The 26,741-nt window shown below is 40.1% G+C and overlaps 2 protein-coding genes across 6 annotated transcripts in view; one reads left to right on the top strand and one right to left on the bottom strand.

Moving 5' to 3' along the window:
• Positions 1-20,421, top strand: part of RAB3GAP2 (RAB3 GTPase activating non-catalytic protein subunit 2) — a 49,058-nt gene extending 28,637 nt beyond the window's left edge. For all 5 annotated transcript variants that reach the window (XM_037406027.1, XM_037406025.1, XM_037406028.1 and 2 more), the window contains 17 exons: positions 1,457-1,584; positions 2,528-2,741; positions 5,322-5,419; positions 6,240-6,345; positions 7,365-7,525; positions 8,974-9,190; positions 9,566-9,739; positions 9,869-9,975; positions 11,011-11,077; positions 11,863-11,933; positions 14,066-14,101; positions 14,682-14,756; positions 14,988-15,206; positions 16,964-17,053; positions 17,138-17,356; positions 18,037-18,195; positions 18,478-20,421. In XM_037406027.1, the coding sequence (XP_037261924.1) occupies positions 1,457-1,584; positions 2,528-2,741; positions 5,322-5,419; positions 6,240-6,345; positions 7,365-7,525; positions 8,974-9,190; positions 9,566-9,739; positions 9,869-9,975; positions 11,011-11,077; positions 11,863-11,933; positions 14,066-14,101; positions 14,682-14,756; positions 14,988-15,206; positions 16,964-17,053; positions 17,138-17,356; positions 18,037-18,195; positions 18,478-18,624 (2,288 nt within the window). In that variant the 3' untranslated portion in view covers positions 18,625-20,421. The remainder of the gene's footprint in view (positions 1-1,456; positions 1,585-2,527; positions 2,742-5,321; positions 5,420-6,239; positions 6,346-7,364; positions 7,526-8,973; positions 9,191-9,565; positions 9,740-9,868; positions 9,976-11,010; positions 11,078-11,862; positions 11,934-14,065; positions 14,102-14,681; positions 14,757-14,987; positions 15,207-16,963; positions 17,054-17,137; positions 17,357-18,036; positions 18,196-18,477) is intronic.
• Positions 20,422-20,637: 216 nt separating this feature from the next.
• IARS2 (isoleucyl-tRNA synthetase 2, mitochondrial) overlaps positions 20,638-26,741 on the bottom strand; it is a 28,572-nt gene continuing 22,468 nt past the window's right edge. Inside the window, exons 16-23 of the mRNA XM_037406030.1 lie at positions 25,955-26,057; positions 24,864-24,989; positions 24,380-24,511; positions 23,646-23,752; positions 22,612-22,757; positions 22,288-22,472; positions 21,154-21,298; positions 20,638-21,002 (exon numbers count right to left, since the gene is read on the bottom strand). Coding sequence (XP_037261927.1) covers positions 20,851-21,002; positions 21,154-21,298; positions 22,288-22,472; positions 22,612-22,757; positions 23,646-23,752; positions 24,380-24,511; positions 24,864-24,989; positions 25,955-26,057 — 1,096 coding nt within the window. The 3' untranslated portion in view covers positions 20,638-20,850. The remainder of the gene's footprint in view (positions 21,003-21,153; positions 21,299-22,287; positions 22,473-22,611; positions 22,758-23,645; positions 23,753-24,379; positions 24,512-24,863; positions 24,990-25,954; positions 26,058-26,741) is intronic.

The raw sequence follows: 26,741 nt of genomic DNA, 5'->3' as shown, positions 1-26,741 counted from the left end.
TTCTCAGCAGCGCAGCTGCTTTTTCTTTGTTTTGGTTATCACTGGATTTAATTCAGCTTGTTAGATGAGGCTTCAGCCATAGGAGTCAAGAAATCCCTACCACTGTTGTGTGGAAGTCCTCAATAAGCCATTTGTTAATTAGAAAGGCTGCGTCCCTTGTCGTGCCTCAGTGAGAATGTGACAACATATTTTTGTAGTTTCAGAGCCTTGAGAGGATCTCTTTCTTTCACTTGTATCAGTGGTGGGGTTTCTGTTACCATTTTCTTGAAGTAGATAGAGGAGGTTGAGAGCTTCACACGTGAGTTCTCTACCTAATTTTGGTCTGACATTCTAAATCACTAGCATTGTCCATTTATATTGGAACTCCTAAAAAACTGAAGAAAAATGGAAACGTGGCCTTTTACGCTGAAGAGAGATTGACAGAACTGTATACCTACTGGGGTCTGTTCGTGTATTTTTAATCTTTAATCTCTTATTGTCATACATAACATTCTCTCCTCACAGTCATAAGAAAGAGAAACTTGGCTGATGTTCTGGCCTTCTAATTTCAGAACAGTAGCGGCGCATCCTTCCACTTGTGCTTAGTAGGTAAAAGATAACGTGAAGGAGATGCTGGGCTCTGAATGCTGTAGTTGCAAAGAAAAGGTCAAGTGACTGTGTGGCAAGCTCTGTGCATTTCTTTTCTGTTTTTAGGATTTTTAATAGCAACGTGTCAAAAGTATTTAAGGGTTTGTAGGGAGAAAATCATGTTTAGAAGCTGTTTCAGCTGAAGACGATATATTCAGAGATATCTTTTGTATAGAAAGGGCCTCTCAGGATCTCTAAAATACTTTCTTTTAAAATAAATAAGTTGGCATAGAGATTCTGTCAACGTTATGTTGATGTTAGTTTCTTATATTCTGATTGTTTTAATTGTTACTGAAATTTGAATGTCAATAGATACATGAAATTTCCGACTGAGATTGTAGAAATACAAAAGGCAGTGTCTTGCAGAGGTGAAACTGAATTCATTTCAGTAGATATTAAGCTCTCTTCTGATGCGAGGAATATGCTTAAAATACTGTAAGAATGAATAAAATATTGTAGTCTGGTATTCTTGATAAAAGAAAATATGTTTGAGACTTAATGTATTTCAGTTTTTGGCAATTTCTGGTTTGGCCTTAAACCAGGAAATTAGAATAGATTTGTCTTTTGTTCAGTTCCACATTGTCAACCTTCTTCAGTTAAAAAATGAGCCTGATATCTTTCTCTAATACTTCTCGGAAAAAATAATTCTTGTTTTATACTGCTGTGAATTAAATATAGTAATTGCAGGCAGCAGCGCATCAAAAAATTACATTGAGAGACGTAAGTCTCTGCAGTTGTAATAAAGGAGAAGTTTAATGCAGCTGTGAAGTATGTTTCACTATTCCGGGCTGTATATTCAAATTCAAATGAGGTTTTATTTTTTTCTCAGAGCTTGAGTGTGTGGATGAAGGACTACTGCAGTTCTGCGCAAACAAGTTAAAGCTGTTACATCTTTATGAACTAGTTAGCAAACTAAATTCCCAAAGCATACAGAAAGACACTCCACCCTCGGATAATGTGAGTAACTTCAAAATGCAATTGTCTTATAGAATCGAGTAATGATTTGGGCATAAAAATATGTTTTCAAGGCCTTGGATAAAATAAGGAGGTAAGCAAGTTACATGTTTTTGTGGCTTGGAACTTTTAGTGAAGTCATTGTTTTATAATGTGTTTTTTTTCCCCCGCTGTGTAATTCATCTACCTAATACTCTTTAGCAGTCACAGAGTTGAGACAGTTCAGTCCTTTATCCAAAGCATATTCTTACCTTTGTTTAGTTTTGGAGGGGTGTTTTGGGACCAGTAGAAATAACAAATTCTGATACTTACTTTTATAGCATCATAATTTGGTTTGCTTTTGATAATAATTTGTAGAACTGCTTATACATTTGTAAAAGCCATGTGGAGTGGTGTTATATAGGCTTGTTTGCTCGATGGATGATTGTTATGTTATCAGCAGGATCTAAATGTGGGAAATGCATTGGTTGAAGTCCTTAAATATGAAGCTAGTCAAGGTCTTCCTGTGAGCTGTATGAATAGCTGATTTTCATAATCATCATCACAGAACGGTTTGCTTGGGTTGGGAGGGACCTTAAAGATGATCTAGTTCCAACCCTCCTGCCATGCCAGGGACACCTTCCACCAGACCAGGCTGCTCAAAGCCCTCTCCAGCCTGGCCTTGAACACCCCTGGGGATGGGGCATCCACAGCTTCTCTGGGCAACCTGTGCCAGTGTCTCAGCACCCTCACAGTGAAGGATTTCTTCTCGATACCTAATCTAAATCTGCCCTCTTTTGGTTTCGGTGGGGTTTTTTTTTTTTGAGATTATTTAATCTTTACTTTTTAAAGACATCTTTAATATTCAAAATGAAATATTTTGCCTCTTCTGACTTTTGCTGTAGTTTTTACTGTGTTTTTCAAAACATCTGTTTACTTGTGGATTTTTTTGGCTTTTGCCTTTAAGGACTTGGCTAAACTGCTTCGACTGGAAGAAAAAGATTTTCGTAGGCTTGAAACTTTACTGGAGAACTACAAGAAAGAAAACACACAAAGTACTGTTCAGTTTGCTGATGAGAAGGATGACTCACTGTCTGTGAAAATGTTCTTAGAATATTTGGAATATGAAAAGGACATGATTAATGTGAAAAATATGGAAGATGGAGAGTATGTGGCTTTAGGTAAGAGCTACCAAACTGTTTGTCATATAACTTGAAGACTGATTATAATCTAAGATGGTATAAATATTCTAGCCTTAATCTGGTTTACCTTGAAGTAGTATGTGACAGTGCTACTTCCAGACTCTCACCTTTAGTTATAGGTCTCTCTACCTAGATGGATATTAATACAAGTTGACTATAACTGTGGATATAACTACCCTAAAGTGATGTTACGACTGTTTATTTGTTTATGAATGCCACTAAGTTGGACAGTGATAACTAGATACTTCACAGAGCAGCTGTATTTTGCTGTTTCTGGGCTGACTTTACCCTCAGAGATGGGGGAGCTGACTAGAGGCAGCATAGGACCATTAGGTGACAGAGTAAGGATTCCACATTTGTTGAGCTGAGACTTTGGACAATGTTGATCTGAAATATTATGGATGGGGAGAGCGTGTGGGCTGTCTGTTGGGTTGTATGATGGGGTTACTGTCTGTAGTCTGCTATAGTTTGCAAATCTGTTCCAGACTGTCCTTGAGGGGACCTTGGAGAATAACTAGTGGAAGCCGCTTGAGCTAAATTTGTCTCAAAGGCACTGTCTTTCCAGAAGGTTTCTTTTCCAGGGAAATTTTGGTGTGAACACGGAATTCTGTGCATAGGTGTTGTATGGCCGTCGCTTTGTAGCCTCCTGCTTATTTTAGCTATAATTGTCAGACTTTCAGAGGAATTGGGATTGAAAAGTTAGGCAGAAGTTTGGCTTTCGTCTGTAAGAAGATGAAAGGCTGTTCTGAAGCAATCTTAGAATTTGCATTTTCTCTACCATAACAATATATTTAGTTTTAAGAACGGGGATAGAAGTACCGTGGTTCAGCCATGGTGCCTGTAGTGGGGGTTGGAGTAGCCACGGTGCCTGTCGCCAGGGTTGGAGCAGTTGTGGAGCCTGTCATGGTGTCAGATCCAGACACCTCTTCCCTTGAGGGTGTGGATTGTGTTGAGCAGGGCTCTCCCGCCGTGTGGCAGTGATTTGTGTGTCTCCAGAATTGACAGGGTGACAGCATACTTCTTCCCAGCTATTTTACTAGTTGTTCAGGATTCTGTGCTTGTTCAGAAGTGAAATTCCAAAACACTGGAGGTGACCACTGTCCTAAGCACTTGCCCACACTATCACCGCCCCCCCCCCCCCCCCGCCACTCTCACCTGTCCAGCCTCGATGCAGATCTCTGGGTGGTATTCTTAAACAGCTGTTTAACCCAAAGCAAGACCTGAAACACATTCAGGAGACATAGCAATAGAAACATGCTGGTTCAAGCATCCTGAAGATATTAAAAATTCTGAAGAGCTATTGTAATTAGCCTGGAGGAGATGGGAAAGGTGGAGGAAAGTAAAAGGTGTAATTATTGGTCGTTTCCAATAGATGGCTCCTGAAGTACAGAGATGATGGTCACGCTGAGTAGAAATACCAGAGCAGTTGTGCCACCAGCAATTTTACCATTTTTTAGGCCAGTGTTACAAAGTACCACAGAATAATAACCTTAACCCAGCCCCCAGAGGGGATAAACAGCACATCAGGGAACACGTACGGTAAGTAAGGTGTTAGATAATGCAACTCTTGAGAGCAAATAAATAACATTGTGACCAGCGACTATTAAACTAATATAATGAATGCTTAGAACAAATTTGTTTTAACACGCTCTGGTCAGATCTGTTATGTCAACCCATCGTGCCCCATATTGGGCACCAAAAAGGACTGTCATGGTTTAACCTGGCAGGTAGCTAAACACCACACAGCTCTTCGCTCTCTCCCCCCGGCCCCCAGTGGGATGGGAGAGAGAATCGGAAAAAAAAAAAGTAGAATTCGTGGGTTGAGATAGACAGTTTAATAGGATAGACAAGGAAGGGAAAATAATAATAATGATAGTGATAAAAAATTAGAATATTCAAAACAAGTGATGCACAATGCAGTTGCTTACTACCCACTGGCCAGTACCCACCAACTGATGCCCAGCCAGTTCCTGAGAAATGGCCCCTGGCCAGCTTTCCCCCCAGTTTATATACTGAGCATGATGTCATATGGTATGGAATATCCCTCTGGCTAGTTCAGGTCAGCTGTCCTGCTCTGTCCCCTCCCAGCTTCTTGTGCTCCTCCAGCCTTCTTGCTGGTGGAGTGGTGTGAGAATCTGAACTAAGTGTAAACACTGCTTAGTGTAAACACTGAACTTGGTGTAAACACTGCTTAGCAGCAGCAAAAACATCAGCGTGCTATCAACACTATTCCCATCCCAAATCCGAAACACAGCATGTACCCGCTATGAGGAAGAAAATTAAATCTACCCCAGCTGAAACCAGGACATCCAAGCAGTACAATAATCTTTGTTTTGTTGTAAATTCATTTTCTATATGACTCCTTTATTGGTAGGAACACTTGTGTCCTTTGTAATGAACCTTCTCCACTAAGGGTAAACCATTAGGGCATCCTGGATGTAACTTGGTCCTTCGTGTTGCACTCAGTGGGACCTGATCAATAGATGATCTCCTGTGTAAGCGTACGGGAAGAGGCTGTGGCTTTATGTTGTTCATAATGTTGACTAATTTTTGCTTCAGGCAGCTTTTTCTTCTGGAAGTGTTTGTGTGGGGAGAGTTCCATAGAAGAAATGTGTCGTGCATTGGAATCAGCAGGTTTTAGCCCTCAGATCCTGTTGGTAAGATATTTATTACATACTTTAAAACTTTGATGTAGTATTTTGAAAACAAAACATTGAAAGGAAAAATTCTGAATGTTGATCTTTGGATTAATGCTGTGTTCAAATATCCCCATGTTTAGTTCTTTAGGTATTTGTGTCTGTATTTCCCACTAAAGAGATGCCAAAAAAAAAATCTAGTTGCAAATGTGGATATTCTAGTGGGAATTTCTAGATTATGCCTTTAGGACTACAAGTGTTAAAATTTTGCTGAAGTTTTCTTCTACAAAGAAGCAAAAATTATGAGAGTAGTTAATTTCAGGCACTGATACATTTGTTATAATTCCTTTTTGCAAGCAGGGAAGTTTAAAAGGAATTAAAAATAAATTTTTCAGAATCGCTAGTAGTGTTCAGACAATCATCTTGGTCTTTCAACTGCATGTAATTTGTGTTTTGCTACTCTTCTTCCATCCACTACAGTGGAAATACATATTTCAGTATTATTTGCTTGTATTAGGATTTTCAGGGGTAGTATTAATAACTTTTACTAAGCTGAGATTGGTAGCATACTGGTATTAGCTGGCTGTGCCTTCAGAAGAGGGTGTTTCTAAGGTATCTTTCTAAATGAAAGATACAGGTTGTATTGTTTCATTTCAAAGTCTTCATAGGGTGTCTTATGCAATATTTATATTCATATAGTAAGAGTTCATGGGTATAACATTTCTGCTCTCTGCCACAAAATTTTTTAGAGAAAGAAAGTGTTTGTATTAGGTGTGTTGCAATATTACAGTTTCATTCAATTGCTTTAATTCCATATTCTATTTTTTTTTTTTTTTTGCAGTCACTCCTTCTCAATTTATGGCTTTCCAAGGAAAAAGATATTCTAGACAAACCAGATTCTGTCAGTTGCCTTCACACTATGCTGTCACTTCTGAGCAAAATGAAAGGTGAAATATGCATTTGGGACATGTAAACACAACTGATATTATTAGAAATCTGCTACTCTGACCAGCCTGTGTTACCATTTAGGGTTTCCTCCCCCCCGCGCCCCCCCCCCCCCCCCCCCCCAGTTATGTAACAGCTGCATGCTGCATGTTGATCAACTAACCAAAAATGCAATCAAAATCTGAAGAGCGTTACAATTAAAGGCTGCTTCATGCCATGTAGTTTCACTCTCCACTAAGCTGACAAAGCTCTTATTTGGCACCAGAAGGTGACTGTCCTTCCTCCCTTTTTCGGGTGTATATTTCTGCCCCGCCCCCCCCCCCCCCCCCCTTGTGCTGCCTGCCTCTCAGAAGTCGTTTGAGTTGCTGTAACTTTTTGAGACACCATTATTCTAGCAGCATTTGTATATTGAACATCTCTCTTACTTCAGGGGTGCTATATAAAGTCAACTTGTCATTATTTGGGGTAAGCTATGTAAGGAATAATTCCTGATTCTCCCACCTCACACAGAGGTGCTGTGGATATATCTGTGCCAGGTTCCCTTACGTCTAGTTCACCACAGGGCACCACTGTTGGCTTGAAACTGGAAGCATGATTAAGCTACTGCTGCTGTCTGAATAAATTAGTTTTGCTGAACATGAGGCAGCCTGAAGAGAGACGGCCTGAGGGCGTTGAATATGTGTGGCATCTAGAAATCACAAAAGGAGCTGTCTGCGTTGTGAAGTGTCATTTTGTAATATTCATTAGATCTAGTAAGCACGCAGCAGGTTTTGCTGCCGCGTGATTTAGATCTGTTGCCTGTTTCCTAAAAAGGAAACTTGGAGACAGAGTAATTCACATTATGCTCTTTATTCTAAATTTAATTTATAATCTAGAAATTGTATGCTACATATCTAGAAGAAGATAATGTAGAGTAATTGGAAATTGCTTCTAATAAAAGCTGTATTAATACAAGTGCTGCTTTACTAGTTTGAACACCCGGTGACCCAAGTTGGGTGTCCCACCCTCCCTTTCCCTCCAGTGGCTATAGACGAGTCCTGGGACACTCAGTCCATTTCCCCCTGGTGGCAGCAAATGCGAACGGCTTGTGTTCAGTCTGAAAATAACGCAGCTGCCTTGTTGTCCGCTCACGTTGGACATTCCATCACTGCACAGATCGTTGACAGTGTGACAGAGAAAAAGGTAAGTCATTTTGGATGCCCCCCTTCTGTTTTATTGACTGTGTCAGTTCCATGCAAATTGCTGTCTTTAACAAAACAACATCCTCAACACGGGCACAAGCATGCACCATCCGGTAAGCCTGAAAATTTGTATTTGAATTTGAAGAATATCATGCTGAGGCGAATGAATGATACATCATAATTGTTTACTAAACATATTTATATATGTCGTGGGAACTGTACAGTGAGCTTTTGTCTTGATAGCAAATGATGTTGACAAGCTTAAAGTCTACACAGTTCCCACGTGAATTTGAGAAGTCCACTGAACTTTGGATGTTAAACCTGTTTTAACATAGTTTTCAATATTTTTTTTTAAATACGCTGGTGAATTTTCTTAGCACTTATGTTACTATGTTTTCTTAAGGTGATGGGTGTTTGGTTCTCTCGGTAATAAGTATCTTCTTTACAAAGCTGTGATTGAGACTGTGAAACTGCAAGCAGCATTGCAATTCAAGATGGAAAAGGTTATTCCATTCCTACATAGCACTAGGCATATGTGTGTTTTTCTACTTGACTGAACAAATTAGATGGAGTTTAGGTGATGTTCAGTCTTGTAAGTAGACTGCCTTATAAATTGTAACTAGATTACTGGGAAGTGTTTTAGTATTTTATTGCAATTAACTATTGCAATTCTGTATATTAAAATAGTCAGCGTTGCCCAAATAGGATTGTTGGTATGTTGCAACATACTATGCTTTACCCATGGGCTCTCTCCTGTATCACCTTCTCTTCTGCTCTTAAAAGAATAAAGGAGGAGCTTTATTTCCCTCAAAAATTCCCTCCTCTAAAGCCATTTATTCTGCTGCCCCCCCCCCCCCCCCTTTGTCCTAAAGCCTAGAAATCTTAATAGCCAGGCTTCTGAGAACTCTAGAGTTTACTGCCTTGGTGCACAAAGCTAAAAATCTGATCTACACCCTACTAGAAAGATTCTTGGGCTTTCTGGCAGGGCATTTGCTGATAAATGTGGGAATTAGCAAAACAATGCACAGAACTGCCATGTGGTATGATCCAGTGTTTCTGGGTGCATGATATGTATTTTTTAATATGGTAGGTAATTGAAATGTAGGTGGATTAATGTGTATATAGTGAAGGATTTAAAATTAAATCGTTTTGAAGGGATTCTAACACACTTCTCAACTAAATATGAACTTAAAAATGGGACTATTAGATGACTTTTCAGGTCCTTTATTTCCTTAGGCTTCTATTTAAGAATCTGTGCATCTTGTGAGCAATGTGGGATATTGATTGGTCGTTGCATAGTAGTTGATGTACATACTTTGAACTAAATTATTCTTTAAAATGCGGTAGCTCTTGGGATATAGCTTTCAATTTTAACACTATCCATTTTTTTTAAACAAAACTGTGCTACTTTAATTGAACAGACCTAAACCAGTTTGTATGTTCTGTTAGTTTTCCCAAATAATTGTAGGTTCGGACACGGAGTCCTGGGAAGCACTTTCCCTTGATACTGAGTATTGGAAACTTTTGCTGAAACAGTTAGAGGATTGTCTGATACTTCAAACACTACTGCATAGCAAAGTGAGCAGAAGGACAAAAAGAGTGTCGTCACTGCAGACTGAGCCTTTGGGCAGGCTTTCCGTGAAGAAGTTGCTTGAGGCTGGGAAAGGTACGGTTTTTTTTTCTCTTGGAAAGACGGGTGATTGTGTTTCTAGTAGACTTCTGAGCCATCCTTACCTACTTAATGATATACACTGCGCAGGAAATGGTTCTGCTCGTTACTTTTCTTAATTTAAAAACCAATGCAAACCACATAGAATACCGCTTTAAAGTTGTAAAAGGGTATTACTGTGAAGACTGCATTGTAAATGTCTGATCACTTGAATGGGAAGTTTTCTAATTGGTAGAGTTATTATGTAATTAATGGTAGTAGTTAAAACTTGTATCTCTTCTCTTGTCCTTTGATTCTGAATCATAAATCTTGTGGGACACATTGACTATACCTCATACTTTTTTTTTTTCTTTCTGTTTTAAAATGGCCTAGGAGGTATTGCTGACACTGTAGCAAAGTGGGTTTTTAAGCAAGGCTTCAGCCCTCTTGTACTGAATTTGGCCCAGCACAAAACCAATACGGATCGTACTGATGAATCTGTAGAAATGCATACCCCTATCTTTTTTGAGGAACCAGAAGAAGATGCAGGCTTGGAAACAATCCTAGGTAAGGAAATAACACAAATTTTTCAAATTCTAAATGCCTGCAGAGATGTTTTAGTTGCTACTATTGTGAAGTGGCAGAAACCAGAGTGGGAAGAGGTCTGTCCCGTGACTTTAGATTTTCTTTTTCTAGAGCTGCTGCAACTAGCGTATCAGCAGTTTCCATGTAGTCTTGAAGTGGATGTACTCCATGCACACTGCTGTTGGGAATATGTGGTGCAGTGGAATAAGGACCCAGAGGTAAAAAAATTTAATTTGCAGGGAGTAATGGTTAAGACCGGCTTAACAGAAGCCGTTGCACAAGTTTGTAATAGTTCATAAAAACTTTCGTTAAGAAGACTGATTTTGAAGGCATACTAGTTACCGTTTGTTTGTGATAAGTGGCAAGCAGGAGCTGATTTGAGAAAATGAATGCAGGGCCTGCGGCTGAATGGCACCTCACGAAGGTGACATACAGGACTGTACGTTCCTAAGCTACCAGATTCTCAAAACTGTAAATGTGGAAACTGCATTAAAATAAACAGTGTGAAGAAGGGTTTTGACTGTATCTTGGGCAAGTACAAAACAGTTTAAGTACTGCAAAAATAGTGATGAACCTTTCTTCTTTTCTAGGTATGTTAAAACAGACCACAGAATACTAGATTTGTTAAACTAGAATCCATTCCATTTAAAGAAGAAAGAAGGATTTCTTGAATATTCTTAGATTCCCTGGCCACTGCTTGGAATTGTCATAGGAGAAAGAAAGAAAAATTTCTTTCTTCCACTGCTGTCCTGTAGCTTCTCTAATATTGGAGAACGTTGTCCAAAGTTCTGATGATGATAAAATTGAAATTAGCATTCCTTAGATTTCTGCAGCATAACACCTTGCTATAGAATAGAAGGTTCCTTTGAGATTGTGAAAAACGTACTCTATCATTATGAAATGGAGTAAAAATTAATCTTCCTAGCACAAATGGATTTTGTATTTGAAAAGCAACTGTAGTCAGTGGAGGTACCTTTCAGCGAGGAGTATGTTAGCAGAACATATACTAAAACAAAGCCGTGAAAATGGTGCTGAAATCACAGTGTGTTTGTTACTTTGCCATGCGTGTGTATGTTTGTCACGTAATAGCAGAAAAGATTGAAATATCAGAATAACTTACAAGTTTTGTAACTGTCAAAAAATAGTAGCTTTAAACTAATCTGCCTGGGCCCTTTAAGAATCAATAGTTTACATTTATACCAAGTTTTGAATAATCTATTAACTTGCTCTTTTACTTTTTTGTTTTACATAAGGAAGCATGTTTTCTCATTAGGTCCATAGATCATCTAAGATGCATTGTTAACGCTCACGTTCAGCATGGTAAGTATGAAGCTATTATTAAAAAATATCTTTGTTGAAATTGTAAAACAACAGAATAAACGACTGTGTTCAACTAGTGTGAATGTATACAGTTCATAGGTAGTGATAGCCATTTTTTCTAAATAAACCCTAACCAAAACAAAAAAACCCCCAATCCCCAACTGCTGACATTCAAGCTTTTGTTTTTCATGTTGAAAAGCTGTTTCCATCAGAACCATGAAAATAAGTTGGTGAGATAAAGTTTTAATGTGTTTAAAACCATTTAAAATAAAATTGCTCTGAAACTATTTTTTTCTTGTATTTTAGTGACACGTGCTTCTTGCAATTACTCTTCATGCATTTCTTGATACTCTTGATTTTTGATGGATTTCTTGATACTTGATACTATTTTAGTGAATGTGATGACAATTGCCTTTTTTGTAGACTGTTTATGTGTACAAATAAGGTGCACTCTATGCGTAAACAACTAGTCTTAAACCTTCTTGCTTAGCACCAAAGTTTGTCCTACCTACAATGTTTAACCCAGTTTACATAATAATTTTAATCAGTGGTTCATCGCATTTCTGACTGTTATTTCATCACCGAGGTAGTCTCCCCCTGAGAAATCTGAAATCTAAAGTACCAAGTATAAAGCAGTGAGGATAACTTACAGTTCCTTCTTGTTTCGTTCACCATCTTTTTTTTAACTGCCCTCCCTGACTTAAAGAAACTTTGGCTTTTCACGCCATTGCTAGTAAGATCTCTTTTCTGTTCCTTTGGAGTTTACAAGCTTGCGATTGTTCTAGGTATTGCTCTGATGATGTGGAACACATTCATAGTAAAAAGGCTCTCTTCTGCTACGTATCTAATGGAAAAGGTGAGTGCAGTGTTGTGACAGTATTTTTGAGGCTGAATTTTTATAATTAACTGAAAAATGAAACTAGTATTTTAAACAATTGTTTTAAAAAGTCTGGGATATCTCCGATTTAAGCGTCAAAAGCCTGCTTATTTCATTTGTTATGTAGCTAACTTGGAATTGATGAAGGAATGCATATTTTAAAATATCAAAATCTGGAATGATCAACTATAGGCAGCTTTAAATCACAGCTAATCAGCACAGGCTGATGTATACTGAAGACGTGCAGTGTTAGCTTGTAGCTGCTAAAGAAAAAGTATTTGTGAAACAGTTTGAAACTGTGTATGTGTCTGTTTGTGTCATTTTACATCAGAAAACAATAAATAAGTTAGTGTTTTCTTTGTGCCTCTTTCCTGCTAAGTTATTGCCATGAAAGTTTCTGGTTCCCACAAACAGCAGCTTTTCCTAATGTGGTCCAAGTTTTGCGTGTACGAGTGCTTATTTTTCAAAAGGCAGAACATTTTGCGGATGTTGTGGAGCGTTTCTGTCACTACCTTTGTGTAAATCAGCTTCTGTTCTAGTTGGCAGCTTGTTTGCTGTGGGGTTTAGCAGTCTTCTGTCCCTGCTGAGCTTCAGGTTTTTTCACGCTTAGAAATACAGCATGGATCTATTTATGGGAAGTCAGTTCTGTTTAGGACTGGAAGACAGTTTATGAAGGAAGAGTACTGTCAGTAAGTGATAGATCTGTTTACATTGTGTAAGGGGAATCTGCCTGTTGGTTTGCTGGAGGTAGAGCAGCAGCCAAGTGTTTTTCAGTGTAGAAGTCCAGATGCAGAGAGAGAAGCATTGACAGTGATTTAACTGTCAATGATGGGGGCACCACCCCCCCACCCCCCACCCCCCAACAAACAAACCAGCAAAGAAAACCCCACAAAACCCAGAAGGATTTGCTGTCTTGTCATCTTTTTTCCTTCTCCTTTGCTCCTCTCATCTTCTGCTTTTGCTTTTTGTTTAGCTCTATGAATTGGGAGACTGTCATCTTCCTCGTTCCTTTCAGCAAACAGGCTCAGTTGTAGTAGGTGTTTCTTCTGCAAAAACTCTTCCAGTTTTTCTGCATGCCTTTATGGAAATCCACCACCATTACTTCTGCCTAGATTAATACTCACAGGAGAAGAGATATAAAGGCTTTTATTAACTGTTTTTGCACACATCTGTTACCTTAAACAAATATCATGTAATAACAAATGTTGCTATCTTTTTTTAATCATTACTTATGTATGCTTGAAAGCTGGGAGTTAGTCCTTTGGGTTTGTGTCATAGAAGCAGTAGCACACTCACCAGCTTCTAGAAAAATAAAGTTTCCAAATCTGTTGGTACTCAGTCCCATAATGGACAGCTGAAAGTTGTCTTGAATTCAGACTTTGAAACAGGATGATGGATCACTTGAATTGGAGTTTAAATAATCCTGTAACTCAGGACCCTGGAATCTCACTTCAGCTGTTGTTTAGACTCTGCCATGCTGTTGTAATTATTTTATTTTTTTGTGCTATGGAAGAGAGAACTTCCACTTACGTGTATGTGCTTTGTCGTGTGCAGCACGTGATGCAATTTACAGAAATAGGACCTCCTAGTAACATTCCTAAACAGGGGATGATTGAGGTGTGTCTTCTGAAGAATTCAGACAGGCAAAGCATGGAAACCCCTTTAGAACTTTGTTATTAGACCTTCTCTATCTCAATGAAAAGTGCTGGAGCATTCACTTTCCTTTTCTTCTTCCCTTGTTCCCTAGTGTGTGTTTCTAATATCACAGAGCTAGAGCCATGTAATACCAAGTGTATTATAGAAATCACTGGGAATTTTTTAGCTGCCTTTGAGATTTGAATTGAGGACGTCGGGGACTTATTTCTAATCCTGGACTTCAAGAGGGATGAATTAAGTATGGGCATCAGCAGTGTGCATTTCTGAGTTGTATGATCTGTCTCAAATCTTTTGCTGAAAGCAAGCTATGCAGTGTGTCACATTATGTAGCTGTAATGAACTATTTTCCCCCTCTGAATTAGAAAAATAGTAATAAAGGGTTAGAACATGGGGTAACGGTTACCTTATGATGAAAATTATTTAATTGTGCTGAATTATTATGTTTTATTAAACAGGTTGGAAAAGCTCCAAAGGACAGATTGTGCAGACGGGCAAGTAATACTACTTTTGTCTAAATGGAAGGAAAGAAATAAAAATGCCTTAATTTTAATACTGGTTTGTGATTTATTTCTGGAAGTTTCAAAAAAATTCAAAATACAGCCCTAGAGAAAATGTTACACATTTTAAGAAATGTAAATTAATCTTTATCTGACTAAGCAAATTAGAACAGTAGTATAACTTCAAATATTATAGAAGATAAGATTTCAGACTATAACATGACAAACTACTGTTAGTTTTCATGCGTAATTTCATTAGTTACTTTTTTTTTTTTTTTTGGAAGACACCCAGTGTGCTCAGAAAATGAAATTTACTAGACGTGATTACTTGAGGAATTCAGTCTTCTTTAGAGATACAGTATTATAAATGGCTACATTTAGCTTTATTCCTATTTTTTCCCATTATTTCTAATTAGTTGTACTTCAGCAAATATTTGTTTACCTTTAAATAGAATAGGTTAATAAATTGAGCTTAATGTGTTTTATGTCAACAACTCTTCTCAAACATACAGAGCTAATAAAAGCCTGTTTCAATTCCAACTGAAACGATTTAAACCATACTCTTTGTTAACAGGACGTAGGTATGGGTGACACAGCGATGACAGCTTTTCTCGGCTGCTGTTCAGATCTTCTTCAAACATTGCTGGAGGTAAATTTTTATTTTTCCTGTAGCAGGTAAGGAACTTCACATTTAAAGAATATTGTTATACAAATTTCTGCACTGTTCAATTCAGACAAATAGGAATGAACTTCTAGTCGATGTGAAATTTTCTTCTTAATTTCGCTCCAGAGAAGTTGTGATTAAAGCAGTGTCTTTTGCATAGAAGGCCGATACAGAGGACACTTTGCATGTGACTACTTTTCTGCGTTGCTCTGGCAGGCTGATGTTAGCAGCGACGAAATGCAGGCTCCTGTCTTAGATACCGAAGATGCTTGGGTGTCGGTAGAAGGACCAGTATCGATCGTAGAGCTAGCCCTTGAGCAGAAACGCATTCACTACCCACTTGCTGAACACCAGTTTGTGTTATGTACTATCTTGTATGCCATCATGAGGTTTTCTCTGAAGAGTGTGAAGCCTCTTTCGCTGTTTGATAGCAAGGTATGTCTTTTGAAAGCATACATCTTAATATTGCTATCCTTCCTCTTGCTATCTATAATACATGCTAGCGTTCGCTCTATTAATAGTTCATGCACAATTGTCTGAAAGACATTAGTTCACTGTGGTGCATTAATGAAGTTGTCACCAGAATTCAGGCTGAGACCCAAACTTGGTGCCTTTCCTTATGAATAAAAGATTTGTAGTGACCTCAGATGCATGAAAATCCGCTCCTTAATAATTAGCTGGCCTGAAAATACTGCTTCCTAAGAACACTGGGTGACTGTTTTTTTCTGGTGACTTTGAGAAGTGCCAGATCAGTCAAAACGTAACATTTCTGACCTTAAATATATATGTTAGTGTCGCTCTTGTATCTGTTATTGCTGGTGATTATTCCAGAATTCTGAGCATCTCAAAGAGAATAAGCAGCTTGTCATTTAGTGCATATAAACCACTTTTTAAATGCAGTGACCTTGTTTTTAATATTCATTACAATATATCTCCAGGAAAGCTTGACCCCGATACAAAGCAGGTACCACAGACTGAGCTTTCCTCCTCCTAGCCTTACCACACTACAATTTAAAGAAAAAAACAACAACAAAACAAAACCCACAGAGTACTGGTACAGACTTTCATTTAATTCCTGCTGTGGAAAAGATGATTTAGTCCTGCAATACTGTGCGGATTTCTTCTTAATGATTTACTGGAATATTAGAAGTGCAGAATATTACTCTGCTTTTGCCATAGGTTCTTGTCTGTGGGCAAGCTCTGATGAAGCAGTTGGGTCTGGTTTCAGCATTTTACCATAGATCAAATTCCATTGGTTTTATGCGCTTTTTTTTTTTGCTTATCTGTTAGCAGAAAGCATTATACTACCTCTTGTCATTTAAGAATGCATATTACATCTCAGGAGTGAAATTAGATCCTGGTCCTGTGCCTCCTTTCTTTTACATACAACTCTTATTCTCAGCTGCTGCCTTTTTGCCTTCACTCACTCAAGATTTCCATTTGTTCTGTGAGCTTTATGAGACAATTTCTAGCAGGTCTTTAGAGAATCTTGGCTGATGGCTGAAAAAAGGGTTAAAAGTTCTGAAGGCCATTTATTACCTTATTTCTGACAAGGCAAGTCATTGTCTAGACTTACACGTTCATCACTGTCTTTTAACACAGGCGCTTTTTCGGTCCCAATTTCCCTACCCCCTGCCTCAGTACGGAGCAGGAGTGCCAGAGATGCTTGGCATTGCACATGTCACTGCTGCAGCGTGATGGGCTGAAACAAGGGCTACCACGTGCCATCACTCAGGGCTTTACCTGAAATTTGATTCGTCTGGAGCTCCAAGAGACCATAAGATTCCTTACGGGTGTCAACTACACCAGTAGGGAACAGATGAAATGCATTTTTCTATCAGCTAGTTTCCATTTCTCTCTACATATTATGCTTGGTATGTTGGTCGAGAGCCAGGGACCGGGAAATAACATCCAAACTTCAGCTCCCGCTGGTAGTATATATCAGCTACCTGTAGTAGGCAGGCAGTCTGAAGTTTGAAAGCAAATCCTCGACATATTATGATTGCACGAACAAAAGTTTGGTTTTGTCCTGTAGCTTTAACTTACAATATTCATTTTTATCCTCCGAGAGAAATAGAAGATGCAGTACAAATTAAATGTAAAAAAATAAGTAGGCTTCTTAGCATTGGATCAAAATGGATTACTTGCATTCCCCTGTATCTCTGAGGCCTGTCTTTGTTTCTCAATTTTAGGGCAAAAATGCATTTTTCAAAGACCTTACTTCAATTCAGCTGCTACCTAGTGGTGATATGGATCCAAATGTGTTATCCCTACGACAACACGTAGGTATAAGTTTTGTACTGAAAGTTCTTAAACTTCTAAAATTTCAAATAATACTGAAGTAACCTGCAATTTTTGCTTCCAAGTTCTTGGTCAAAGTTGTGAGTGCAGTGGTTCAGGCACTGTGTTCATCACAAAAGGCCAAAGAAGTCTCAGAAGAGGAACTGTTTCCTTTTGAAAAGGGGAAGAATTGGCCAACTTTGGCTGTGGACCTTGCTCAGTATCTTCAAGTCTCTGAGGATGTGGTCAAAAGGCATTATGTCTGTGAGCTGTATAGTTATGGGATGGATCATCTTGGGGAAGAGGTAATAACAGCTTTTAATGATTTTAAGTCGATAACAGCATTATGTCAGATACTCTGCTAAAATTACTTTTTTCACTTACTTAAGATGCCTGGAAGGTTTAGGCAAGTATTATCAGGCTCAAAAAATCCCTAGGCTGAAAAAGCCAGGCTGGAAAAATACTTTTTCAAGACTGATAATTATCTTCATTTTATTTCCCAGCAAGAATCTGTGTATAGCAACTAGCAGAAACATGACAGGGAGTTGTACTACTGGTCTAAACCAGTATGGCTTTCCTTAGAAATTTGACTATATTTGATAGTTTCAGGAATCTGCTTTTTTTTTTGCCTGTTAATCTCTTATTTTAGGAAAAGTTTACCAGTCCTTGGACAAGAAAATCCTTCCCTTTCTTGAGGGGGGAAGCAAACAAGAGATTATATGGAAGTTAGGAATATGTTGTTGAACTTAACATATGTTGTAAAACCTGTCTCTTGTTCCTGCCCATTGCTGTGTACGGAGTAATTCTCTGCCTTTGTTCACACTTCTGCTGTTACGAAGCTTTTAGTAATGTGCTTTATTACAGTAACAGGTTACACAAGAAATAGCCTCCAAACTATTTGTCCTTTTAGTATTGAGAAGCTTCTTTTGATACAGCTTCTCCCTGTTTTTCTACTCTCTACTTCTCCCTGGTTTTCTGTTTTCAGGCCTACCTTCAGGTGGCTGACAAAGAAGTGCTTGCATCCCAGCTGCTTATACTGGCTGGACAGAGACTGGCCTTTGCTTTACTTCATGTGCAGACGAAGGATGGTACGGAACTCCTTGCCAGGCTTCCTCCAACACTGTGCACTTGGCTCAAAGCTATGGTAAGTTAAGCTCGATTTAGGAAAACGGGTTGATTTTCAGAAGCTTCTGTTTCCCAAGACAGAGATGACAGCTGAAGGGCCCTTTCTTACTAACAGAAACAAGATTTTGTTCTCATTTTTCCTGGTGGTAGTTCTGTTTCATGAAGGATAGAACACTTTCAGGGGTCAAAACATCAGCTTGAGTTGATAAACCTTAGTAATCTGTTTTATACAAGCTCAGGAGGATTTATATGCAGATGATCAGCTGTAACATTGCTCCGATTTGTTTATTCTTTTATATAGAACCACCGGGAACTTCAAAACGCAGAAGTGCCAATTGCAGTAACAGCCAAACTCATCAGCAAAGTCATGGAGCACCTACCGGAGAACCACGGGCAGTATAACCTGGCCTTGAACCTGACAGAGGCGGTAGAAGCCATCTCACAGTGACGCTTTCGGTTGGCGCGGTTCTGCTGTGTAGCGGTGTAACGCGTGATTTCACACGACTGAGGCTGAACTTGCACTGAAAGAAACTTCTTCTGTGTGGCTCTTGTTTAACAACGAAAAGAACAATGCATCCCATCCCAGAATTTCAGAAGGTAATTTTAAATTGGAGTATATTTTAAATTCTGCGCTAGTACAGAGATGTTTAGTTTCTAGTACACTTGTTAGTATCTGAAATGCTTTGTTATTTATTTCTGACTTGAGTGCTTTTTGCGGTAGTCTATCTAAATTGGATATATTTGACAGCAGTTTTAGTCCGTTTACAAAATCACATCTTGTGAAATTCTGTATTTCATGCTGGCAGTAACTGCTGCAGTTTCAATGTTCCATGTATGATTTATTTTTCCAAACGAGCTGTAGAATTACACCCGAGGAATAATAATAATAATAATGATAATGATAAAAAAGAGTCTCTGAAGTTACCATGTAAAGCCAATACTGCTTTTTCAGAAGCTAGAGCTGGTGTTGGGCTCGTGCCTTGTAACTGCATTGTAGGTGACGATGACAGCTGCACTAGACAGGGTGAAACGTGCTGGGGCCTTACGCACGGGGAGAACAGCCCGCGCTAGAAACAGCTGGGAAGGAGAATCCAATTCTCCAGACACAAATACGGACTCCTCTCGCAGGCCAGGTCTCCCCCAGTATTGTCTCTTAAGGTGCTGGGCTTCAGCTAAAACTGGATTTTCATCTCTCTCCTCTATTATTAACCTCTGCTGAGTTTAAGTAGGTCAAGGAATGTCTTACTGGAAGATTGTTCCCCCATCTTATCGCTGTAGAAGATGCAGTATGCTATAGATCTCTGCACATGTTAACTCGTAGTCAAAACCTGCTTTAAGTAGTTGACCCAACTTCACTGAAGATCTATAGTACCGAGTACACTTTAGCCTTAAAAACCCTTTTATTTACAGTACCTACAGGGAATCATATAGTGAGTATCCTCACTATTGCGGTGGTATTAAACATGATTATCTTGCATCAGTTAGTACTGTTTACTGTCTACCTAAAGGAAGCCAGGAGAGAAAAATGAAATTGGTGTACACTTTTTGGAGTCAGCTGAAATTCCTAAGTCCATCGTGTAACCTGCTCCTCTTGCATTAGACGTAAGAAACAAAGTATTCCGCCTTGCTGGAGACAGAATTTGTTCTTACCTTTCTGAAGTATGTGCTGCTGTCATCTAAGGGTTAGACTCCCCCTAAAAACCAAACTGTTATGTAGGTGGCTTGTTCAACCAGCCTCCTTCACCTATTTGGCATTGCCAGTTCCTAATTACTGCACTTTAAAATGTAGCTGTTAAGGCTTCTTGAAGTTTTGATACTACACGAGATCATAGTAAAGAAAAGTAAGCGGCCAGCCCTGGTCTATGTTTTAGGTACTTCTGTAGTGACTGCCCTAACTGAGGTTAAAACAGCTGTAGGGGAGAAATGCAAGGCAAGATTATACAGGAGACTTTACCTCCTTGCCTGACAGCACTTCAGACTTCTGCAGAAAGGAGTACGCTAGAGATTCAGTCATCATGAAACCCAGGGAAAACCAAAACTGTTTCTTAGTTGCGTTACACTCCTGCATCCTGGGAGAGCTGTGGAAAGGATTTTACTGTAAGTGAGTATCATGTCAGAGCTGACCCACTACACCAATCAAATCTGTAATGTATTGTAAGTAATACTCTGTATATAGTGCTATTTTGTGTCTAATTTGCTGTGGATTTGTGTAAATTGATTAAATAAAATTTGAGGTTTCATTGTCTCTTCCTTCCTTTTAGGGAATGGTGGTCACTACCTTTTCTTCTTCTGTTCTGTTTTACAAGAGGAGCAGGCACTCCAGGGTAGAGAGGGACTGGTTCTCTGGGGTCCAGAGAAGCACCTGCTGGCAGTATAGAAATTAAACAACAGCTGTTTTACTGTGCAGTTCCACTTCAAGGGAAGTAAACTTTGAAAGAACACAGGCTGCTAAACCCAAGTAAACGGGTTATTTTGAATGACCCTTTTTATTAAGCTGAAAAGTGATATACACAGGTAGGTATATATACATAAGGTTCCCCCCAAACCAGCAGAAAACTCAGCCGGGGCTTAAGCATTTGGTTCTACAGGTTGCAGCACAGAGACCTTCTGGTTAGCCACCGCTCTTGTATACTACTCGAGACTTTGGAACAGCTTGTGCAGAAGCTTTTCATCTTCACGTGCTGCCTTTTCCAGCAATGACTTTCAGGCACCGTGGGCAGGGAGTGCTTGAGGAAGCGGAAGTGTATCTCCTGCAGCGAGGGCATTTTGCTTTGGCAGCGGGTAGGGCTATAACTTTATACGACGATTCTTCACGGATATCACCACCTGTTAAAGAAAGCGTTATTGCTGAGAGCGGTGCTCACTTCATGTGTATAGTAGTCAGCTCGTAGGTGTAGGTGTAGTTAGCAAAGCATGGTGTAGTGCAGAGAAGTACCACCTGCTTAGCGTAGTAGCGTGCCTGGGGTAGTTCTCTTACCTTCCAAGTTTATGAGGAAGGTCCCTTTGATGATGTTTGCATCTGCAGGTGTTTCTTTAGGCAGCTCGCTCAGCAGGGTTGTCTGGGAAGCCATCATTATTTCATTCAGCTGTGAAACACTAGAAGTTTCTTCAGCCTGCAGTGCCTAGGGAAGAGGGTTAATTTTCAAACTTGCAACCTGGTTTTGTTCCTTGACATCCCTCCCATAGAAAATACTAAAGCAAAAGCAGAACCACTGTATGTGGTTGCCACAGCTGTCACAAGGAACACAAGTTTGCTTACGCACGCCTGTGCCTGTGTGTGTGTAAATATATGCATATATACAGCTCTGTGTACATCCAGCATCAAAACTGGGGTCCGCTGCTGCAAGCTCTAAAATACTCTGGTCTTCAAAACAGATGCTAAGACACCGGTTCCTAGTCAGCGTGGGTGATTTGAACCACGAACCTAATTTACTTACTCCTGCCAAGAGGAAGAGTCCAGACTGGAACTACAGCATCTAAGGGTCCCTCTGCAGAAATTTTCAAGTTACTTTGACCCCCAGAGGAAGAAAGCCCATTACTTTGGGAAAGTGCCGCCGGCGGCACTACAACAGGCGTTCTCAAGGAGTGCAGAGCTGGCAGTCACTACTAGCGTAGTCCAGGGGTCAGCACGGGGTCCGGTACCATCTAACACGTTAGGAAGCTGGATGACGGGGCAGAGCGTACCCTTAGCAAGTCTGCTGATGACACGGTGCTTGGAAAAGTGCCTGACGCAGCTGAAGGCTGCACTCTTTCTCGGGCTGGAGAAATGGGCTAGCAGCAATCTCCTGAAGTTCAGCAAAGGAAACTGGTGCTCAGTGACAGGAGCCAACAGACAGAACTGGAAAGAGGAAATTCCAGGGAAACACAAACCCGCTTTTTTTACTCTGAGGGGGGTCAAGCACTGCCACAGGCTGTGAAGCCTCCACCCTCCAGTATTCAAAACCCAACTGCGCAGCTGCTCAAGCTGACCCTGCCTGGGCTACACCATCCCCAGCCATCCCTTCCAGCCTCAACTATTCTGCGATTTCCTGGCAAGTAACAAAGCAGAAGAAAGTTTACAGAAATTAGTATTTTTTGCACAGACAACACTATTCTTAGTTGCATCTTTTACCTCCATTAACTCAAACAGCAATCCGGGCTCAATTACAATAACGACTTCATATTCCAAAGCATTCTTGCCGGAGATGGACCCAAGGAAAGAGTCTCTCATTGCACATGCACCTTCTATTGCTTCCTCAATGCCGGGCTTCTTCCATGTTGAGCTTGCATTAATCCAGCCAGTACGAAACACACCCTCTGAGCAAACAAAAGAGTTTTTAATTTAGTGTCTCTCTATTCATAAAACCCAATGGTGTACCTCTGCATTTGCATTCTTTCTAACTGTGTAATTAAACAGTGCACTAGAAGAATTGCTTAGAAATTATACGTGCTTTACCTTTCTTATAAGGGAGGTGCTGGAAAACCTCCTCTGCCAAGTGAGGAAGAATTGGTGCAAAGGATCGGACCACGACATCTAAAGTCTCTGCTAGCACAGTTTGGCACGAGCGCCGCTTAGGATCTTTTTCCTCTTCACAATAGAGCCTGCAAGACAGAGGTGAAAGCTGGAAAGTATTTGCACGTTCATGTTGCTGTTCTTGCTTAAGAGCCATAGTTCCAGGACTGCCACTGGAAGTGCAGAAGTCTGACCTAGCTTGCCTTTCTAAGGAAGTTTTCCTTAGCTGCCCTTCCTGGGCAAGCACAGTGGCGTGGGTACAGAACCATGTGCATATGCAGCCACGCTCCCTCATAGGAAAGGAGATTCTGTACGTGGCATGTTAATTTGCCTCACTTGTATGGCAGAGAATCTTTTCTCAGGGAGGCGGGTGAACCTGCAGCTCCGTTAGCCTTTTGCTCTGGTTCATCTATAAAATTCAGCATTAGGGCTTTTTTCTTTCCCCACCCTGCCCTTTACTTGCATTCTGAAAACTAAAGATCAGTATAACCTGCAGTCAGTATCATCTCCCTCCCCCGTGAAACAGCCCTTTCAAAAGTTACAAAGGTATCGGTCACATTCTTCGGATTCTTTACGTGTTTTTTAGATCAGTAAAAGACAGTCGGCTGCCCAGCTCAGTGCTCAAAGCCCTTCCCTCTGCCTTCCCGCGTTCAGATGCACTTGCTTCTGCGTAGAAATGCACAACCAAGAATCTATCTCTAAAACTTCAGTTTTAAATGTCTACGCTTGATTACTTTGCAAAATGATTCAGTACCCCAAGTGGACAGAACACAGAAGCACGCTGATGACATTAACACTCAGCTGAGAGCAGCTAAGCTTTTGCCTGTGAGCTTTAGTGCACGAACACAGGATACGCAACTGTGAAATCTCCTCCGAGACACCCGCAGTCACTCGGCATTCGCCTGGAACGTTATTACCTCGATCTCAAACAGATTAACTTGTCTTTTCCCTTTTAAAGGCAGCAGTAATGAACTTACCTGTCTTTGACTGTGGTGAAATAAAAGTTAGACAGGTTTCTGGAACAGAACGCTTGCAACAGTCGAACAACTTTGCTATAATCATATTCTTTGTACGCCTCGGTAACCTGGGGGAGGAACAGTATATCGGTTTTCATCACGTGGCACATAATGACAACCTCTGATGAACCTGAACTGTAAGAAGCAACACAAAGCCTTGGGAGAATCTTTTCTTTAAAGGTTGTTGGAGTGGAAAAAAAAAAAAAAAGGTAATTTGGTTAACAATTCGGACAAAGAAATAATTTCAACTCAAAATTTGAGGGGAGAGGACAGGGGGAATCCCAGAAATTCATGTCTGTATCTTCTCATCCAGCAGAATGGTTCTGAGTGACAGGAATGACTAAATTTTGGACTACAGAAGATTTCCAAAGCTCTAGAAGTTTTTGGTTTTGTTTTTACATTTTTAAATATCTTACTCTGTTTCTGTAGACTTCTGATTTCAGGCCTTGGGCCGGGGGAGAGCGGGAAAGACTGGTCTATGTCAGAACCAAGTTAAGAATGTTAAAAACAAAGCCTTCCTCTCAAAACTTGCAATGTGCTTAAGGGAGTGCACATTGCATCAAAGAAACCTTCGTGGTAATCATTTGCCTACTTAATACATACTCGTTACTCATACTCTTAAAAGAATTTTCCCTAGAGGTATAACCCATGAAAAATGTTACACATACAGTCATCTAAAGACAATCTGCCCCTACCTTGCTGCCATAATCTTGCAATAAATGCAGCATGTATTGATCCACTATGTACATCTCTGAAGCGGGGATGGAATCGGTTTCTGGATTGAAGCCAGCCATGTTTCCCAGCATGAAGCGTAGTGTATTCCGAAGCTAGACAGAACCAGAAAAATCAAGCGTTAATGGTCTGCACTTGAGATGAAACACAAAATGGCAATATTCTATAATGAGTTAACTGAGGTTGGCTGTTTTTCAAACTGGTTGGTTGAACAGTTACAAAAGCATCACGAAGTACATAGGCCAAAACTAGTCTTTTCCTTAGCACGCTTTACTATTTGTTCCACAGATGCAAAAAGCTGTAGTATCTGCCTAAATGAGTTTGGAAAAACCTTCCTTAGTCTAAAGATTGAAGAGCTTTGCAATGAATCCTGCTCAGGCAACACAAAACCAAACACAAAGAGGACCCGTCGTTAGAATGACAAGTGTTAGCATATTGGGCTCTCACCTTGTTGATATCATCTCTTGCAGCATTAAGTACAACGGGCCCAATCAGAACCTCCGTAAAAACATTGGATTCTGCCACCCACCAGCGAAGAACATCGGCACCGTATGGGGGATCCTTGGTGTGATCCTAAGCAGAGACAAAGTCACATGAGCAGGGCTGCAGGGGGTCCTGCAGCATGGCGAGCAGCGCAATTCCGTGTCGTCAGTGCTGCAAACGTATCCCTACGTGTGCCCAGAAGGCCCCTGTATTTGGAGGCCTTCACCCTATTTTAGCAAGATTTACTGTTAAGCCAGGGCCACAATATACACTCACAGCAGCCTGTGTACAGGCAGTGCTAGAACCCAGGTAAACTGAGATAAAATCCTTCGAACGCTTAACATAAAAATAGCAGTGTTAATATCTAAGACTACATACATTTTTTCACCCCCTTCAGACTGTTTTCCACCCTGTTTTCAACCCTGAAAACGGCTTCTCTCCATTTTGGAAGAATAGTAACTATTGTGAGTTTATTGAATCAGATAAGCGAGTCTTTGTAAGGATGGATTCTTTCGTCTAGAGAGTTGCAATATCTGCTTAACAGCCTCAGAAAGAGTGACAGCAGGACTGGGGAGGGAAAAAAATTCAGAGCATCACCTGCAGTGCAACCTCCATGACCAGGGAATGAAGGACGTTTCCAGAGTCAATAAACAGCTTAGGCTGAGAGCAGACAGACTGCTGGGGTGCAGCCACTACTCTGACTGCTCTGCTGCTAGGCCCAGCTTGTGAGTTTCAGTCAGTTTGAAAGCAAAGGTTATTTTTTTTTAAATCCCCCCCATCGCTCCCTCAGCAGTGTTCCCAAGCAAAAATGAACCATTCTACATCCTCTATATAATGTGTTTTCTTTTCTCTTAGCACAGAACGAAGGCGTGGGGTGTGTTTGGCACTCCAGCCAAATGGAATCGCGGTGTAGCTGAGGTCTTTACAAAAGCCTTACAGAGTTCTGCTGTAAACAGGATAGATGTTTAGTGAAAAACAAGGCACAAGACAGCTGCAGAATCTGGCAGTGAAAAACTGTAACTAGGATTTATAAGAATCTCATGAGTTCAACTTACTTCGCCTCCATTGATAACTACATCAGGGTCAACCACGTTGCCAATAGATTTAGACATCTTCTCCCCTTTCTCACCAAGAGTAAATCCATGAACTACCAGAGTCCTGAAGAACAAATTTCAGTGTAAAACAAAATCCCAGTGAAAAAAAAATAATAAAAATCTATGTTAAGAATAGGTTTCTAATGAGGGTATTCCTAAGTCAAAACATACACAAATCCTCTATCTTGATAAGCCTAAGACTTCATCCGTTGAGTTGAACCAACCATGAGTATGCTGTACTACTGCCCCAAGTAGTACATACAACTTCATTTTCCTTATTTAATTTTGCTATGCGAGCAACAGATTGTTTGCAGATATCCAGGGCACACGTATTTCAAATGAATTGAAGACCGAAGTAGCGTTTGCTCTTTAAGCCAATACATTGCCCAGATTACGCAGCCTCCTTGCAACCAGGCCACGTTACCCTTCCCTTCCCTTCCATCTTCCAGGGGACACACGGTACGTCCCCAGCTCCGGTACAAGATGTGCACCCAGTGATTCTGAATTCCTTACAACCTCACGTTCAATTCACAAGTCAACGATCTTAAGAGATTTTCATACCGCACCTCCCATAATAATCCCTTTGATCACGGGAGTGGGAGGGATGGCAACAGAACAGAGCTGTATCTGATAATACAATAGGATATACCTCAGTGACTGAGAAAGAAAACATCTATTAAAATGATGATGGAAAAAAATGAAGCAATAAATCCATTACCATCTAATCCGAGAAAAACTTTATACTGAA

The sequence above is a fragment of the Falco rusticolus genome, chromosome 12 (assembly GCF_015220075.1).
Source record: "Falco rusticolus isolate bFalRus1 chromosome 12, bFalRus1.pri, whole genome shotgun sequence".
NCBI classification, from domain to species: Eukaryota; Metazoa; Chordata; class Aves; order Falconiformes; family Falconidae; genus Falco; species Falco rusticolus.
This window is presented reverse-complemented; position numbering and strand designations above follow the sequence as displayed.